Raw genomic sequence first — 18,713 nt, forward strand, 5'->3', positions numbered from 1 at the left:
CCAATAAGTTACAATCCAATTACCATCATAAAGTGTTCATGAGTTAATAAAGCAGGACAGATATGCTGAAATCCTCTTCTCTTTAGACAGACTGAATAGTGGCAATATGACCAGGTTTACTGCAATTGAAGCATATATACATTTACATCTTCTTGGAAGGGAGCCACCCCTAGGCTTGCTACAGTTTGCAAGGACCCCCATGTGTTTTATTATCTAATTAGATATAAATACTACAAGACTATACAGAGGGCTAATGGCCACTAATTGGCTTGCCTTCTTCTGCCAATCAAAAAAACCTTGTCTGTGAATATTTAGGAGGGATAAAGTATACCCATTTGCCAAAATAATAAATAAATCACCCACAAAATGCAAACAAAACAAATAAGTACTCATATAAATATACTAATCAAAAAGGTTGCACAATATTCACACTTTGTTTAGAAAAATAATACAATGTTTCTATTTTTTTTAATTCCATGCTGAAATATCCACTGTGATAGACATGGTGTAAAGTAAAATCTTGTGCAGTATTAGCAAAACTGTTCAAATTATAGCTCATGTTTAGCTGATGGGCTAACTCCACCAGAGAGCTCCACTGGACAAGGATATGGGTACTTAGAAGGAAGTGGTGCTACAACTAGGGCAAATCATTAAATATTCTATATTGAAAACACAGATGAGTGTGGCATGGTCATCAAAAGTAGCAAATCAGTTTTTCCCAGTGGCTGATCTAGAAGACATCTTAGACAAGCTTTGCAAATACATCTACATTTTAAACAAAGTCTCCATTCTTTCTGTGGAGATAATTGTACCTAATAACAAAAATGCCATAATTTATTGCTGACATTTGTTCTTTCATCTCTATTTAGAATCACTAATTAACAAATCAACACTTGGGTCTCAACATCACAAGTTGGTCCTGTGCATCATCTAATGATGCACACCAAGTGGTTGACTCTATGGATGCCAGAAAGAAGTTTGCAGCTAGGAAACAAACCTTAAGATCAATATAACAACATAATCAGCTTGCTACAGCTAATTTTAATAAACCTAAACTAAAAAGTGGATTTTTGGATTTTCATAAATTAATCTTTAATATAGACACAAAAGACACAATGCATTCCAAATCCTTTACTAACTGTACATAATTCACACTCTGAAGAAAAGATCCTTCCTTTGCACAGAACTTTTGGCCTCAGCCCCAACACCAGTATGCTGCCAGTTTTATGAACATTTCAATAAACAACTCTCGCCCACAATAACAAAAAATAAACTAAATAAGTTTCTAGTATTGATAGCTCAGTTAAATAATTTTTTAAAGATGTAAATCATTTAAGTCTCTAATATAGTATATTTAACTTTGGCCAGTTCAAACGATCCAGTGTATGGCTTCCTAGAAATGTGTAGTAAGCAGTCCTTCTTATTAATATTGAGTGTCCTTTGGCCTGTTTACTTTAGAAAGAAAACAAATGTGAGCTTTGAGATGGACAAGGTTGTACTGTAAAAATGAAATACATACACACACTTATGGTTTCCCAGAAAGGTTTTAAACCTATATCTATATTTCTCAGATTTTTCAGTGGAGAAAAAATATGCCTAGAATATGCTCTGAGAAACATAATGACAGATTAAGCAAACTCAAACTAATTAACATTAACTTTTCTAAAACTGGGACTACTAGTTCAGACGTGCAGTACATCCCTGTGATGCAACTGAAATTCTTCACACTGCTAGCTTTACAGTAACTGCATGTTGGGATGTACTTTAATGTCTTTAATGTCATTATGTATTTTTGAACTTTCAACCAAAATTGCTTGTAATTGCAACATACTTACCTATTAAATACTAGGTAATTACCATGCCAGAGAATACTAGGTTTACCAAAATGCCCTTATTTAATGGAATTGTTGCATTTTTTTGGTAGCTTTGTTTTTGAGAAGCTTAAAGAAAAATACAAATACATTTTGTATACATAGAAATGGGCATTAGATCTCCAGTTTGTAACAAATGCAGAACATTTTTTAAAAATATTTAAAACAAGACTTTTCAAAAAAGGAATCTACTGATTTTTTATAGGGATTTTAGTGCATAAAGGACAAGCGCACAAGCCTAAGCTGAACCATGGTTTCCAATCCCTCAAACAGCTCTGCATCAAGAATCTATCATTTAAAAATAGCTCATAGAACCACATGGGCAAAAATTACTTTGGCAAACCTTGCACATAATAAAATGCAGAGATGCATTGATACATGCTCCTTACAGGTCATCAGGACCACATCTTTATAGAGACGACCATACACTTATCAGCAAGAAAATGCAAAATCACATGTTGCACACATTACAAAGGCATGGCTATGGAAAACCCATGTTTTTTTAGAAGCTGCTAACCAAGAAATAATCTGCAATTTGCAAAATAGAATTTTTATGAATATCTGCTAACACTGATACTGTATTTAGAATTGGGGTAAAGTGTAGTGTTTGTAACTAGCTGGGTATCATTGTGTCCGAGTACCAGTACTGACCCTGTGTTAGAATACTTGTCTATCTACACTAGGTGGAGTGGTTGACTCAGCTGGATATCAAAGTGTACAGTTTAAGTTTTTCTCAAACCTACTTGAAAATGGGAAAAGAGCTAGCAGAAGAAACTTTTAAATGTTTAAGTCTAAGCCATTATTATCTATATAAGCTTTGTAATTTAATAGTTTTTGCATTTTCCTTTTGATATTTTGGTTTGGGAATCAGGTTTTTGGTTCTATTTGAAAAGCGCCCACTTCAGTTGCATCACTGAGGGTTGTATAACAGTGGATTGTAACTGATTGGCTTCGGAGAAAGTGATGTTGGTTCTGAGGTTAATGTGTAAGCACTGTGGTCAGACAACCCTTATGAAACTATAAAAGGATGAAACCTCTCTTTAAACAGTCTCCTGTGAACAGGACACTGGTGGTATGTAGACACGTATATGTATTTTCAATGGTTATGAACTTTAAATATTTTAAAGACTATTCTAAAGATATTTGCTTGCAGAATGTACAAATCTTACTGAATTTAACAGATATAAATATATATATTTTAAATTACTGCTGCAGTAGTCTATGATTTTCTATAAATATGTTTCAGGAGCTATATTATATGAAATAAAAGTAATTTGTTGTTGTTATTGCTGGGTTATTTATACAAATAACCTCTTACAGTTGCATCTAAAATAATTTACTGGGCTATATCCATGCAAACAAAATGTTATAAACAACATTTCATGATCTTTCTAGAAAATATTTTTATTCACCCCCTCACATACCATAATATAAAAAAAGTTTCTTGCACACAAGAAGCCACATCCCAGGTATACCCCAACAACCAGGGAAAAATACATTAATTACAAAGCGTTGTAAAGACTTTTGTAACACAGTAACAGTTCACATAATGATGACTTTCTCTAAGCATTTGCAACTTTTGATCAAAAGTGTAATAAAGTTCCATTCCTCTATGCAGGCTACAAAATGTGGGGAAGGCTATACAGCTGTTTCCTGGTTTCTCTCCTGTTGATGGTGGTCTGGGCTGCCCCCCAGAAAGACCACGATCATTCAGAAGACCACCATCAACATCTCCACCATGGTAAGGATGAACCTCACCCCAGCCACGAAGGAGCAGATGATTTATCCCACAGACTCTCCCCCCACAACGCCGACTTCGCCTTCTCCCTCTACAAGAAGCTCTCCACCCACCCTGAAGCCAAAGGCAAGAACATCTTCTTCTCTCCACTGAGCATCTCCATGGCTCTGTCCATGCTGGCTCTGGGAGCTAAAGGTAACACCCACTCTCAGATCTTCAGCACCCTGGGCTACAGCACCCTCACTCCTGATCAGGTCAATGAAGGGTTCGAGCACCTGTTCCACATGCTGGACCACAACCAGGATGCCATGCTGCTGGAGGCAGGAAGTGCTCTTGCTGTTCAGGAAGGCTTCAAACCCGTCGACAAGTTTCTGAAAGATGCTCAGCATTTTTACGAAGGTGAAGCCTTCACTGTGGACTACTCCAAACCTGAAGTCGCTGTGCAAGAAATCAACAAGTACATTGCCAAAAAGACCAAGGACATGATCACTGATATGATCGAGACCCTGGATCCACAGACTGTGATGATGCTCATTAACTACATCTATTTCAAAGGTACAGTAGCAATCATACAATATTGTGTCAGAATTATCTTTTTTACAGTCAGTAGATTTTTTGTCATATGATTTAAATTTCCTTCTATAAGGTAAATGGGAAGAACCTTTTAAAGCGCGGCTCACCCATAAAGCCGACTTCAATGTAGATGAAAACACCAAGGTGTCTGTGGACATGATGTCAAGAACCGACCTATTTGACTTCTACCGTGACCAAGAAAACTCTACCTCCATCATCAAGGTGCCCTACAAAGGCAACACCTCCATGATGCTCGTTCTTCCTGATGAGGGAAAGATGGAAGAGCTGGAAAAGGACCTCTGCAAACACCATCTCAAGCACTGGAATGAGAAACTGTCTGGAAGGTAATACATTTTATATTGTCTCTAGGTGCAACAACTGAGCCCACAGTCTGATTCACTTTATGAGACTGGGTTCACAATTCAGTATTGTCATAGTATTATTTAATAAATCTGAAGAAAGGATCAAGAAATCAGAATGTCTGTGTGTTAAAAGGGCATGTACCATTGTTTCTCAAACACCAAAACCCTGTGATGCCACATCAGTGTCAGACCAAAATGAGGCAGTGTCTGACTTTACATGTGACAGGGGAGCTATGTGCTAGTTGCCACCCACCTAGTGTTAAATGCGTTTCTTTTGATGGGGCATATAGTATTTTCTTTTCTTTGGAGATTAGATCTGCTGATGACTGGGGTGTGCCTTTTTGCTGGTGGTTAGCTTGTTGCATTTTGTCAACTGGAGCTTTCGTGCTAAAAGTCATTTGCTGCTGTCATTTGCTGCTGTCTCCCTGTGTTGACTTTACTTGATTTCTATGTGTAGATGTGAGAAATGTATTTGTGTTCTCCAGGCCTGTGGATCTGCGGATGCCCAGATTCAACACCTCTGCCTCCATCAATCTTGAGAAAACTCTGCCTGAAATGGGAATAGTTGATGCTTTTAAAGACACTGCTGACCTGTCTGGTATCAGTAAGGAACTGAAACTGGTGGTTTCTAAGGTACGTAGAGAAATGTGAAGTTCTATATGTGGCGATAACAGCAATATAAAAGAGGAAGTAAAGTACCTTATTAGAGCAGGTACTTCAGTGTTTAATGAGGACAAGTTTCCCCTTACCACTACACACATTTGTGTGACAGTAACAGTTTATTAGATAGACACAGAGTAGGCTATTTTATAAAAAGAAAGAAGAACTAAATGTACAGATAACCATTTAAGAACCTGGTGTGATTTATAACGCTAAAATGTAAAATTGTTAAAAATAATATTTTTATTAATTTGTTAACTAACAAACATAGCATAAGCCTACCCTGGAAAAAAGAACTACCAGTAGTGGGTTTATTTATTATACAAATCAGCATTGTGTAACATTTTTATTATAATATAACAGCCTCAAAATTTATTTGATGTGCCATTGTGTGTTAGAGGGAGAATACTGGCTTGGCCTGCTGCCAACTGCACAATGTATCTTTGGTAGAGCCATCAGGATAACACTTGCAAGAACTGCATAAAATCATCTGCATAAATCTTGTAATATTACTTAAATCACAAGTCTACATATTCTTTTGGAGACTAACAATCTCTAAAAACTGTTCCACCCGTCTATAGTAGTATGAAAAAGTTTGGACCCCCCTGATAATTTTTTATGATTTTTCTTTATGAATCATTTGTTGCTCAGATCAGCATTTTCAGTTAAATATAGCATATAGCAGACAAACAGTGATATTTGAGAAGTGAAATTAGGTTTTTACAGAAAGGATTTACAGAAAGTTAGGCAGTGCTCGACCGAGGCATCCTCCAGGGCATCAGAGGGCGTGCCAGACCAGCCCTGAAAACTAATTTGGCTGATTGCCAACACCTGCGATTAATGCCTTATAAGTGACGCCAACCAGCCACCCTGTGCTCGATCTTTGATGTTCCTCAGAGCGAATCTGTGCCGGTTTGCCAAGCAAGCTTCGGCTCATTTCTTTTCCTCCCTGCTCTATTCACGGCAAGTGCCGTTTTCCTGCCTGTGCTTTGGAGTGAGATTGGACAGCATAGCCGGCTTTCTCCTCCCTTCTCGAGTTTCCACTATCTCCTTCTCTCTCTCGAGTCTGTGGGAGCCAGGGCTGAGTGTCTCTCTGCACTGCTCCCCCCTCCCTCTCGCTCACTTTCTCTATCCAGTGACCGAGTGAGTGTGTGTGTGTGTGTGTGTGTGATCGGCACGAGGTTCACACCCGCTCTCCTTTTTTTACCTTTTTGTTTCTCGACCCCGGTTCCTCCTTTTCCTCGGAGGAACCAAAGCTCAGACCACAACGTCCTTAAACACTTCCTGTTCAGTTCTGAGAAGCCGTTTGTTGTATTTTCTCTCTCTCCCCCGGTTTATAAACGCCACAGATTTTCACACCACAGATTTTCAGTAATAATTAGGTCTGGGGACTGAGATGATCATTCCAGAACGTTGTACTTGTTCCTCTGCATGAATGCTTTAGTAGATTTTGATTAGTCATTGTCTAGTTGAAGTATCCAGCCCCTGCACAACTTCAACTTTCTCACTGATTCTTAAACATTGTTCTCAAGATATCTGCTGATATTGATGAAATTCATGCAACCCTAAACTTTGCCAAGATTCTCAGTACCTGCACTGTATGTACTTAACCAAACAAATTTTGTGTTCCAGTAATTAGCGCTAAATATATTCAAATTAATAAAATGACATGGGTGCCCAAATTCATTCACCTGTCTAATTTTGTTTAAAGAATTATTACACACTTTCTGTAAATCCTATAAACTTCATTTCACTTCTCAATTTTTACTGTGTTCATCTGCTATATGATATATTTAACTGAAACCGCTGATCTGAACAACCAGTGGTTTATAAAGGCAAATCATCAGGGGTGCCCAAACTTTTTCATACTGTATTATTATTATTATTATATTATTATTTGAAATAATCCTAATTCAGTGGGTGTATGTTTATCTATGTATACACACCACGTGTGTTGTACCATTAATGCTAATATTAAGGAAAGGAAAGTTTCAGGTCATTTTTATATCTATGTTTACCTCACACTTCTTTTTGATGATTTTCCCACAGGTCCTCCATCAGGCAGTGCTTAAAGTTAATGAGGAGGGCACTGAAGCAGCTGCTACCACCACCATAGAGATCTTGGAGAGGTCTTTATTAGTTTCTGAATCTATGGTTCTCAACAGACCATTCCTGTTGTTTATTTTGGATTCCAACACCAGAAGCATCCTCTTCATGGGCAAGATCAACAACCCCACTGCATAGACAACTGAATATCCATCAAACCAGCACACAGTATAAACTCTTCAACTTATGTATTCCAGTGTTAATGTTGCATATATTGGATTCTGTATTCATGGACATAATGAAATAAATAAAGTAATAAAGAAAGAGGGTTATAGCTTTATAAATGGAATTCAATTATTTGCCTTATAGTAACTAGTGTCACTTATACTATGAAAACTATTGTTTTTTTTATAAACTATTCAAAAGCTTGTATTTACCAAACAAATTAACAAAAGTCTTTAAAAGACTTGAATATCTAACATAATCATAATGAATCTCTGCCTGACATCAGAAATACACTGACCAATCAAAAAGCTTACATAGCTCCAACCCTCTCTTCGAGTCTGAGCACCTGAAACCAGCAAGCTAAATACTGTTAATCTGTTAATATCTTATTTTTAATCATTGTAAAAAAAAAAAAAAAAAAAAGGAAGTGGAAAGGAATGTATTTTGTTCCATTCATATTATTAGTATGGCCTAAAGATTTCGGTATGGTAAACGTCTAAAATAAAGATTTGTGGAATTTTAAAGGAGAACTCCATTGTAAAATTGACTTTGGGTGTAGTAAAACATTGATAAAGAGTACTAACCTTTGTTGAATGGCCCAGCTCCGCTTTCCCACAACTTTCCGAGATCCAGTGATCTTGTGCTTTTTGCCCAGCACTCTTTACAACGGCCGCTTCGGAGCATCCAATTAAATCGACTTTTTACACCATTATTCAGGCTCAAAGTAGCTCCACATCTTATTAGTAAAATCCAGAGTGCCCTGACATCTAAAATGAGGCATCTTGATTCTTAAAAGAGTACAATAAGTTTATTAAAAAACACTGTTTACATCCCGTAGCATAACTTAGTCTCTGGGCTGGAGATATAGCTACGGGGTGTAAACTGTGGTTTTTAATAAGCTTTACAAAAAAAAATAATGTAAAAAAAATAAATAAATACAAATTGATCTGTTTATTGGATTTAACAAATGCACAACTCTGTATTATGCATCCAGAGCATGTGCATGGGGGTGGGGTCCTGTTTTTAAATTATAGAATAACGGATGGGCAGGTGATTCAAGCTACAAACAGAGTTACAAGAAAGACCTTTTTAGGGTACTGTCTTGAGCAAAGGGATCTACAGGAAGTGGTTCATCATTATTGTGAATATAGCCTGTATAGGTATATTTCAAGGATTCAAGGATTCAAGGAGATTTTATTGTCATTCGCATCACATGTGGTACATGAGGTGGAACGAAATTGTGATCTCACGATCCAGTTTTACACCCAAAGAGCTGTTATTAATAGATATATAGATAAAAAAGAATACAATAAAAGAAATAGAATATACAAAATAGATAGATAAATATCCCAAGAATAAAAAAAATAAATAGAGAGTAGAAGGTTCAGCAACATGAAGTCCAGAGTGCAAGTGTGCTATAGCAGCATGATAATGTGAATTAGAGCAGTGGAGATAAAGTGTCTCAGTGCAAGTAAAGTGACCATGTTGGTAAACAGTAAACAGTAATTTGTCCTTGGTGTCAGTGCAGTGTGTTGTTAAGTGGAGTTTAAGAGTCTTACAGCTTCCGGAATGAAGCTGTTTCTGAGTCTTGTTGTTTTGCACTTAATGCTCCGCAGCCTCCGGCCTGAGGGGAGTGGGACAAAAAGTGCGTGTGCTGGGTGGGTGGGATCCTTCCTGATGCAGGTGGCCCTTTTCCTGCACCTGGAGGTGTAAATGTCTGTGGTGCTGGGGAAGCTAACTCCAACAATCCTCTGTGCAGCCTTCACCACCCTCTGCAGTGCTTTCCTGTCTGCAGCAGAGCAGCTTCCATGCCACACATTGATGCTGGAGCACACGACGCTCTCCACCACACATCTGTAGAAGGAGGTGAGGACTACGCTCCCGAGTCCAGCTCGTCTCAGCCTCCTGAGGAAGTAGAGCCGCTGATGTGCCTTCCTGACCAGAGTGGAAGTGTTGTTGCTCCAGGTGAGGTTGCTGGTCAGGTGCACACCCAAGTACCTGTAGCTGTCAACCACTTCCACCGCAGATCCTCCAATGTGCAGGGGGAGGTGGGCATGCTTGCCCCTTCTGAAGTCCACAATCATCTCCTTTGTCTTTTTACATTGATGCAGAGGTTGTTTTCTCTGCACCAATCCTCCAGGTGTTCCACCTCCTGCCTGTAGCTGGACTCATCTCTGTTTGTGATGCATCCAACCACTGCCGTGTCGTCCGCAAACTTCACAATATGACAGCCTGGATGGAGAGGTGAGCAGTCATATGTGAGCAGTGTGAACAGGAGGGGGCTCAGCACACAGCCCTGAGGGGAGCCAGTGCTGAGGATTATGGAGGGGGAGGAGATGTTGTGAATCCTCACAGACTGCAGCCTGTTGGTCAGGAAGTCTAGGACCCAGTTGCACAGGGAAGAGCTCAGTCCAAGTGAGGAGAGTTTGGTTATCAGTGTCTGAGGAATCATGGTGTTGAAAGCAGATGTGAAGTCCACAAAGAGCATCCGAACGTAGGAATCCTTCTGCTCCAGGTGGGTGAGGGCAGTGTGGACCACGGAGGAAATGGCATCCTCTGTGGATCGGTTCTTCCTGTATGCATACTGGTGTGGATCCACAGTGATGTTGATGGTGGCTTTGATGTGGGTCTGAACCAGTCTTTCAAAGCACTTTGTGACGGAGTGAGGAGTGAGGGCTACTGGCCGGTAGTCATTCAGACCTGTCACTGTGCAGCTCTTGGGGACCGGGATGATGGTGGCGGTCTTCAGGCAAGTGGGGACAGCTGCCTGGATGAGGGACGCGTTGAAAATGTCGGCCAGGACGTCCGAGAGCTGGTCTGCGTAGTCTTTTAGCACCTGTCCGGGGATGTTGTCCGGGCCGGCAGCTTTCCGGGGGTTAATCCTCCTCAGCGTCCTCCTTACTTCTGCTGGTGTCACGCTGAGGGGCTCCTCTCCTGGTGAGTGTGGGAGTCTGGTGCTGGGGGGTGTGTCAGGGTTCTCAAAGCGGGCGTAGAACGTGTTAAGAGCCTCAGGCAGGGATGAGTCTTTGGAGCTTTGTGCAACGTTAGACTTGTAGTCCGTGATGCACTTGATGCCCCTCCACATGCTCTGTGGATCCTGGGAGGAAAAGTGTCCCTGGATTTTCTGAGCATATGCAGCTTTTGCCCTCTTAACTCCAGCAGTCAGCTCTCTTCTAGCCCTCCTGAGTTCATCCGAGTCTCCAGATCTGAAGGCAGCATCCCTGGCTTTCAGCAGGGAACGCACCTCTGCGTTCAGCCAGGGCTTCTGGTTCGGGTAGCAAGTCACAGTCTTGGTAGTAGTGACATCCTCCACACACTTGCTGATGTACCCGAGAACAGCAGATGTGTATTCCTCCAGATCCAGCTCACACTCAGCAGCCTCCCTGAAGACCTGCCAGTCTGTGCAGCCGAAGCAGTCCTGCAGCACAGGACACGGGCCACACCGTGATGGTTTTCTGTGTGGGTTTTGAGCGTCGCAGTGGGGGGTGGTATGCGGGGACCAGCATGATGGAGATGTGGTCCGATAGCCCGAGGTGGGGGCGGGGGAAGGCTTTGTAAGCGTCTTTCACAGAAGAGTAAACACGGTCCAGCGTGTTATTACCTCGCGTTGGAATGTTCACGTGTTGGTAAAACCTCGGCAGCGTGTTCTTCAGACACTGTGTTCTTCACACACTGTGAGTAATTTCCATTATTTAGGTTCCATTTGAGAACATCAAATGCTGAAGAAAATGTAAATAAATAAATAAATAAAGCGATTGTTATATTTGGAGTTTACAGTGTGTGTATGGATGTTGGTGATGAATAGTCAATCGTTCTCTACATTTCCTGATTCAGTAGGGTCTTGACAAACAAATGACAAAATTTGTAGTTTATAGCACAAAGCATTGAAGAGTTACACTGCATTATATTAGCTGTCCACCAGGCATCTCCAAAGTGTTCAAAATCTCTCCAGGAGAAGCCTTCTGGAGAAAGGCTATGACCTGATATGATTGGACACCTCTGAACAACAACGTGATCCAGTGCTAACGTTATTGGTTCAAAAGACGATCACTCAAGAAAAATAGTTGTTTGTTGACCAATAAAAAACACAGAATCTATAAGAGGACATCCTTAGCTTTGTATTCGCGTACAACTTTACGTGAAAACATTACATTGTGTGGTCGCTAGGAGCTTGAGAATATTACGTTGCGGTTGTGCTGAAACTAAAGCATGTTTGTGAGGAGCAGTGAGCAGGCGAATAAAGGACTTTATGGATATTTTATCTGCGGTTCAGTGCTGTATTGTGGATGCTGTGATAGTAAGTGAATTTTCTATAATGTAATCTGATGTTATTTTACATACTAATAATATTTATAAGGATAGTTTTGTTGGGGAGGCGTGTTTAAAATGTAAATTTCTGGCGACAGGTTCCATGTAGACGGCTGAAAATTTGCATACAGGTAGTTAAAATAGTACTAAAGAATATGAGTGTGTTTAGAATATTTGACGCTTTTAAGTGTTCTACTTTACATAGTCAGAACAGGCCCCCTAGAGTGCGCTTCTGGATTAACAGGTTAAACGCACTTGAAAAACACATGCATCGATGTTTTTACGTCAAATCGATGCATCGTATCGTTCATAGTTTGTATCGATGCATCGATACCACATAGGATATCAGGGAAGTGTTGGCCGTGTTCACAGGCCTACCTCAGTTCAGGTAGAAGCACTAGCTAGCTTGTTTTTACATATGGTTCCGTCCATGGTGAGCTTTTTTTTATAGGAGATCTTGTCCCAGTTTGTGCGATGTACAAACATTGACGTTGTGTGATGTTGTGTCTACTTAGTCTCTAAGTTGTGTCATAATTAGTTTTTTTCTCAGGGACTCCATCTGGCTACAATGTACACCTACCTGTAAATGGGTTTGGTCCATCACATTCCACTTTTCTCCAAGAACAGGACTTCCCTTTAAATTAGTGCAAATCAGAATAAGGGTTTGCATCTGTGTCAGCTCTGGTTGCATCTTTATCACATTAGTGCATGCATGACGCCTCATTTTTTGGGCAGGAAGACCATTCAGACCATGCTCCCACATTCCCGCACATTTTACCCTGTCAACAAAATTTGTCTTGGTTCCCGCAAGACAGAGGGTAAAACTGTACGGGAATGTGGGAGCAGACAGGGGTCTGTTTTATTGCACAATAAATGTTGCAACCGTGTCTGGGAATGGCAGGGGCAGAAACTAAACACACACACAAACTACACACCCACACAGGAGGAGGACAGCGGGAAGGTACACACTTTTACTAGCCCTGGGTCTAGTAGACCTGAACATCCTGTATGTAATATAAAGGTGTAATTGTATAATTCTTCCTTTGATAAAAAGTGAAAACGGGTCCCAAAAACCTGAACACCACGTAAGGGTTAAACTCCAACTAGCTAAGACACTGCATTGACACTTCACAGCGACAAATACTATTTACAACAATACTGACACTTTACCCACACTGAGACACTTTTCATGTAACTGATATCAATTCATAATCATCCATGCTACTATAGTAATTTACACTTAGACTCAATGTTGCTGCTACTGTCCTGCTCCTTATATTTTGTGTATTTATGTGTCTTTTGTATTGTTGTATTTTTACTCTATTATACTTTGTCTTTATATCTCTCTATATTAACAATTGCTCTTTGGGTGTAAACTGGGCTGTGGGACATTCCACCTTATGTGCCACACTTGATGTGAAATGACAATAAAATCTCTTTGAATCCTTTATTCAAAAATGATTTTATACAAAAAGGAAAAAAAATAAGGAAGTACTATTATCAAAAAACAAGTTAATTTAGAAACACATTAAATACTGAATTACTGAATTAATGTATTGCTAAGATATATCATAGAAACACTCATGATGTCACATAGAAAATGTATTTTACACAAAGATCCATATCTTTTGAGAACACTTAAAAACCCCTTAGACTGGATTTTAGTTCTGAGTTTCTGAGGCATTTTTACAAACTAGTGTTTGTAACTACTGTATATGGTTATAACTGTATCCAGGTGTCAGTACTGACTTTTGTATTTGACAGTAGTATGTCTTCTAGTCAGATTACACTAGATAAAAATGTGTAGTAATATTTTGGATTGTGCTGGAATTTTTTTAGATGTTACTGGGTTTGAGAATTAAATATCTAAAATCTAAATCTCCTGCAGTGCTTTAGTAAATTGCATCACAGAAAGTTGTTTTACAGTTGATTGTGACTAACTTGCTTCACAGAAAGTGATGTTGGTTCTGAGGTTAATGTTTAAACACATTAGTCAGACAACGGATCAAACTCTTCAAAATCTATTTATTATGTCTCCTGTGAATAGGACACTGGTGGTATGTAGACATGTATATGTATTTTAAATGGGTAATCTTAAAATGTAAAAACAGTCATTTTAATGTTATTATAAAATAATATAATTCTACTCCAGTTTAATTTCTTAAATCAGTGTAATTCTTCTAGCCCTGAACAGGTTCTGCAGTTAGGAATATTCCTATTATTGTGTCTATTTGCATTCAGAATGGAAACATTTGACTGACTTGATGATGGTAATGATGATTATTATTGTTTTTGTTATTATTATTTTTAAAATTATTATTATTTAAAATGTACAGTAGTATTATAGCATTTCCTTAAAGTTGTAAGGAATTTTATTTGTGGGGATGCAGTATATTTTAATGGGGGTCAGGTCTGGAGATTGGGCTGGCCATGACAGGGTCTTGATCTGGTGGTCCTTGCCCTGCTGAAAAAAAAAGTTCCACAGATTTGGGGAAAAATCGCCAGAGCAGAAGGAAGCACGTTTTCTTCCAGGATAACCTCTCCTTGTATGTGGCTTGACTCATGTGTCTTTCGAAAAGAAGAATATGCCTGATTCCAGTCTTGCTGAAGCATCCCCAGATCATCACCGGTCCTCCACCTAATTTGACAGTGGGTACAAGACACAGATCTCCGTCTAACCTGTAGACGACCAGATATTGGGCTTCATGGTCTTGTATGAACTTCTGACTGCCCTTTTTTTTGCCTCTTTTTAATAATGGGCTTTTTTTTCTAGTTTTACATAACTTGAGCTCTGCCTCTAGGAGTTTTTAACTGTCTCATCCCTGCACTCATCCCAGCTGCCATTTGCCATTCTTTTGTAGGTCACTAGATGTCATCCTTTAGTTACTGACTGACTTGTGAATGCGTTGATGGTCAATCTCTAAACCTTAACCATTGAAAGCCTCTGGAATGTAATTAAGGAAGATGGATGGTCACAAGGATTCAAGGAGATTTAATTGTCATTCGCATCACATGTGGTACATGAGGTGGAATGAAATTGTGATCTCAGGATCCAGTTTACACCCAAGAGCTGTTGTTAAAATAGATATATAGATAAAATAAAGAACACAATAAAAAATAGAATATACAAAAGAAAAGATAAATACCACCAAAAAAGAAAAAATAAATAAATAGAGAGAGTAGACAGGTAGCAGCAACATGAAGTGCAGAGTGCAAGTTTGCTATAGCAGCATGATATGGAATTAGAGCAGTAGAAGATTTAAGTTTTAAGCCATTAAACAAATCTGAAACGCTTGAATTTTGCACCAAGAGTGGCATAAGGTCACTCAAAAGCAGTGTGAAAGACTGGTGGAGAGCATGCCAGCATGTATGATAGCTGTGATTAAAAATCAGGAATGTTTTCTGAACTCTTAAAAGATTAGAATTGTTGTTTCTAAGTGAACATCAGCTTGTTTACTTTGCATTATTTTGTCTGAAAGTAGTGGATCTTTTTTTATTATTTTGACCATTTTATACATTTCATACATACACACTTACATAAATATGTATGTAAAAAAAAATATTGCAGAAGGCCAAGAGTTTATTCGCATAAACATCCCTTTATCGGTTTCTGCACATGAACTTCTCATTTATATGTGTAATGTACTGTAGGTAATTAAAAAAAAACTCCTGGTAATAAATATACATGTTAAAATATGAGCTGGACTGATTTTACAACCTCAAAACCAACAAGAAAACATACAGCTTGAGAAACTTTGTGAGATGACATATAGTCTTCTTGAAGCACTTATATGCATTACATGTATTTCACTTCACTGGCAAATCAAATAAGCGAAATTATTCAATTCTAATACTCTGCATTTTATTACTAAAGCAGTGCATAAAATTTTATTGAATTGAATTCTGAATATTACTTTTTAAAGTATTCTGAATATTAGTTATAGTTGAACCTCCTTGATAATGTTAGTTATATTATTACTTCATTAAGAGTAATCATTTGATAACAACTTAGACAGCTATTGATTAATTACAATACAATTACCATACATTGTAGCTCTGTTCTTTACATGGTAAAACATTTAAAACATATACTTTACAAATTATATAAAATGTTTCTTACACAGTAATAGTTCACATTATGATGAATTTGTAGCTTCTTATCAAAAGTGGAATGAATTTCCATTCCTTTGTCCAGGCTACAAAATGTGGGGAAGGCTGTAAAGCCTTCCTGGTTTCTCTCCTGTTGATGGTGGTCTGTGCTGCCCCCCAGAAAGACCACGATCATTCAGAAGACCACCATCAACATCTCCACCATGGTAAGGATGAACCTCACACCAGCCACGAAGGAGCAGACGATCTGTCCCACAGACTCTCCCCCCACAACGCCGACTTCGCCTTCTCCCTCTACAAGAAGCTCTCCACCCACCCTGAAGCCAAAGGCAAGAACATCTTCTTCTCTCCACTGAGCATCTCCATGGCTCTGTCCATGCTGGCTCTGGGGGCTAAAGGTAACACCCACTCTCAGATCTTCAGCACCCTGGGCTACAGCACCCTCACTCCTGATCAGGTTAATGAAGGGTACGAGCACCTGCTCCACATGCTGGGACACAGTCAGGACGCCATGCTGCTGGAGGCAGGAAGTGCTGTGGCTGTCCGAGAAGGCTTTAAACCCGTCGACAAGTTTCTGAAAGATGTTCAGCATTTCTACCAAGGAGAGGCCTTCACTGTGGACTACTCCAAACCTGAAGTCGCTGTTCAAGAAATAAACAAGTACATCGCCAAAAAGACCAAGGACATGATCACTGATATGGTCAAGACCCTGGACCCACAGACTGTGATGATGCTCATCAACTACATCTATTTCAGAGGTACAGTAGCAATCTTACAATATCCTGTCAGAAAGATCTTTCTTATATTCAGTAGATTTTTTTGTCATATGGTTTAATTTTTATTCTCTAAGGTAAATTGGAAGAACCTTTTGAAGTAAGCCTCACCCATGAATTCGACTTCTACGTAAATGAAAACACCAAGGTGTCTGTGGACATGATGGAGAGAACCGACCAATTTGACTTCTACCGTGACCAAGAAAACTCTACCTCCATCATCAGGGTGCCCTACACAGGCAACACCTCCATGATGATCGTTCTTCCTGATGAGGGAAAGATGGAAGAGCTGGAGAAACAAATCAGCAGGGACCATTTCAAGAACTGGGAAGAAAAACTGTCTAAGACATAATAAACTTTAAATTATCTTTATGGTTATTATTATGTTAGCAAGCTGTATTTCTCAAATATCAATTTCCTAATTGTTACTAAACGATTAGTCAGTAAATATAGAGACAATTATTTGATAACAAAATGGCAAAATTATAGTAACAACCTTGCTCGATATTTCCCCGTTCATAGTGGAGTATTATCAGCACAATTATTCTTATAATTATTCTTAATTATAGTTTTCAGAAGAGAAATGTGTGTAAAAATTAATTTAGTTTACTTATCTTAGATTAAATTAACTTAGTTAGCTTCTTAATAATTAAATAATAATAAACAATAAGAAGTAACTGTTGTAAATGGAGTTATAATTATATTTTAACTATGTAAAATAATACATTAGATAAATAACCACTGTTATATCACAGTCAATACCACTCCACAGACTTTTACTAATCTGAAATATTTTTTTGTTTTCAGCTTTGTGACTCTATATATGCCCAGATTCAAAATCTCTGCCTTCATCAGTCTTCAGGAAACTCTGCAGGAAATGGGAATGGTTGAAGCATTTTCAGGTGCTGCTGACTTTTCTGGGCTCAGTGAGGACAGCAAATTGATGCTTTCTAAGGTATGTGGATAAATCTGCAGTCTTCAGATAATAGGATTAAAAACAGGTTTAAAAGATGAAACAGAAACCATGGCTTGTTTTCACAAATTTAAGGTAGACCTTAAATAAAAAAACACTATTTTTTATCATTTTGTTGATTTAAAAAAATACCATAAATCTACTGTAACTTTGGTGGAGCTGTCAGTGTGAACCCCATCATTTGGATGACATTTTGGAATATTACTCAACCACGTGATTCTTTAACTTTCATTGACAAAGACTGATGTGTCTTTGAGAGTTGGAAGTCTAAACTACACTTCCCAGCTGTAGGTTGTCTTCACATAGGGTGCTATGGGGTTGAGAACTTCTCCACACTAATCTATAATTAAAAATGTAATTTTGATCACACCACCAATCAAAGAAACTGATAATGTGATCAGTCTTCAACTCACACTTCTGTATACTGATTGTCTCACAGGTCCTCCATCAGGCAGTGCTCAAAGTGAATGAAGAAGGCACTGAAGCAGATGCTGCCCTCATTGTAGAGCTCAGGTTGCTATCAGGGTGGCTCTCTGAAATCATGGTTCTCAACAGACCATTCCTGGTGTTTATTTTGGATTCCAGCACCAGGAGCTTCCTCTTCATGGGCAAGGTCAACAACCCCACTGAGTAAAAGCTGCTACATATCCATCAAAGCAGCAAATAGTATGAAGGTATTAATGTTACGTATCAGGCACATGTAAAAATGTTGCATCCATCACAAGGCTGTGTCTCTTTTGTTGGCATATCAAATCAATAAATAAACAAACAACTAAACATGGAGTTGAATGAATTATTATTTTCTTAATAATAACCAATTAGGTGTCAATAATACCTCTTAGAACTGTTGTTTATAGCATGTATCATTAGAAAAAAAACATTAAAAGGCTTGGAATCACCAGATTTATAAAATAACCCTCTGTGGTCTACAGAGCAACTCGCTCTGCTTCAGTGTTGTGAAGCTTTGGATTTAATAACGGGTTGACCCTCCTTTGGTAGCAATGACCTCGACCAAATGTTTTCTGTAGTTGCAGATCAGACCTGCACAACAGTCAGGAGGAAGTTCACCAATAT

The 18,713-nt window shown here is 38.8% G+C and overlaps 2 protein-coding genes across 2 annotated transcripts; both read left to right on the top strand.

The window, feature by feature from the left end:
• The first annotated feature begins 2,912 nt into the window (after positions 1-2,912).
• Positions 2,913-7,594, top strand: LOC107197713 (alpha-1-antitrypsin homolog). Its single transcript, XM_049485297.1, has 5 exons — positions 2,913-2,943; positions 3,490-4,164; positions 4,256-4,526; positions 5,030-5,177; positions 7,254-7,594. The coding sequence occupies exons 2-5, from the start codon at positions 3,498-3,500 to the stop codon at positions 7,446-7,448; spliced, it is 1,281 nt and encodes a 426-aa protein (XP_049341254.1). The 5' UTR covers positions 2,913-2,943; positions 3,490-3,497; the 3' UTR covers positions 7,449-7,594.
• Positions 7,595-15,923: 8,329 nt separating this feature from the next.
• Positions 15,924-18,416, top strand: LOC107197708 (alpha-1-antitrypsin homolog). The gene is made up of 4 exons (XM_049485369.1): positions 15,924-16,651; positions 16,744-17,011; positions 17,471-17,621; positions 18,079-18,416. Exons 1-4 carry the CDS (start codon positions 15,955-15,957, stop codon positions 18,271-18,273), a joined length of 1,311 nt encoding a protein of 436 aa, XP_049341326.1. The 5' UTR covers positions 15,924-15,954; the 3' UTR covers positions 18,274-18,416.
• The last annotated feature ends 297 nt before the right edge of the window (positions 18,417-18,713 follow it).

Source organism: Astyanax mexicanus, chromosome 1, assembly GCF_023375975.1.
Source record: "Astyanax mexicanus isolate ESR-SI-001 chromosome 1, AstMex3_surface, whole genome shotgun sequence".
In the NCBI taxonomy this organism is placed as follows: Eukaryota; Metazoa; Chordata; class Actinopteri; order Characiformes; family Acestrorhamphidae; genus Astyanax; species Astyanax mexicanus.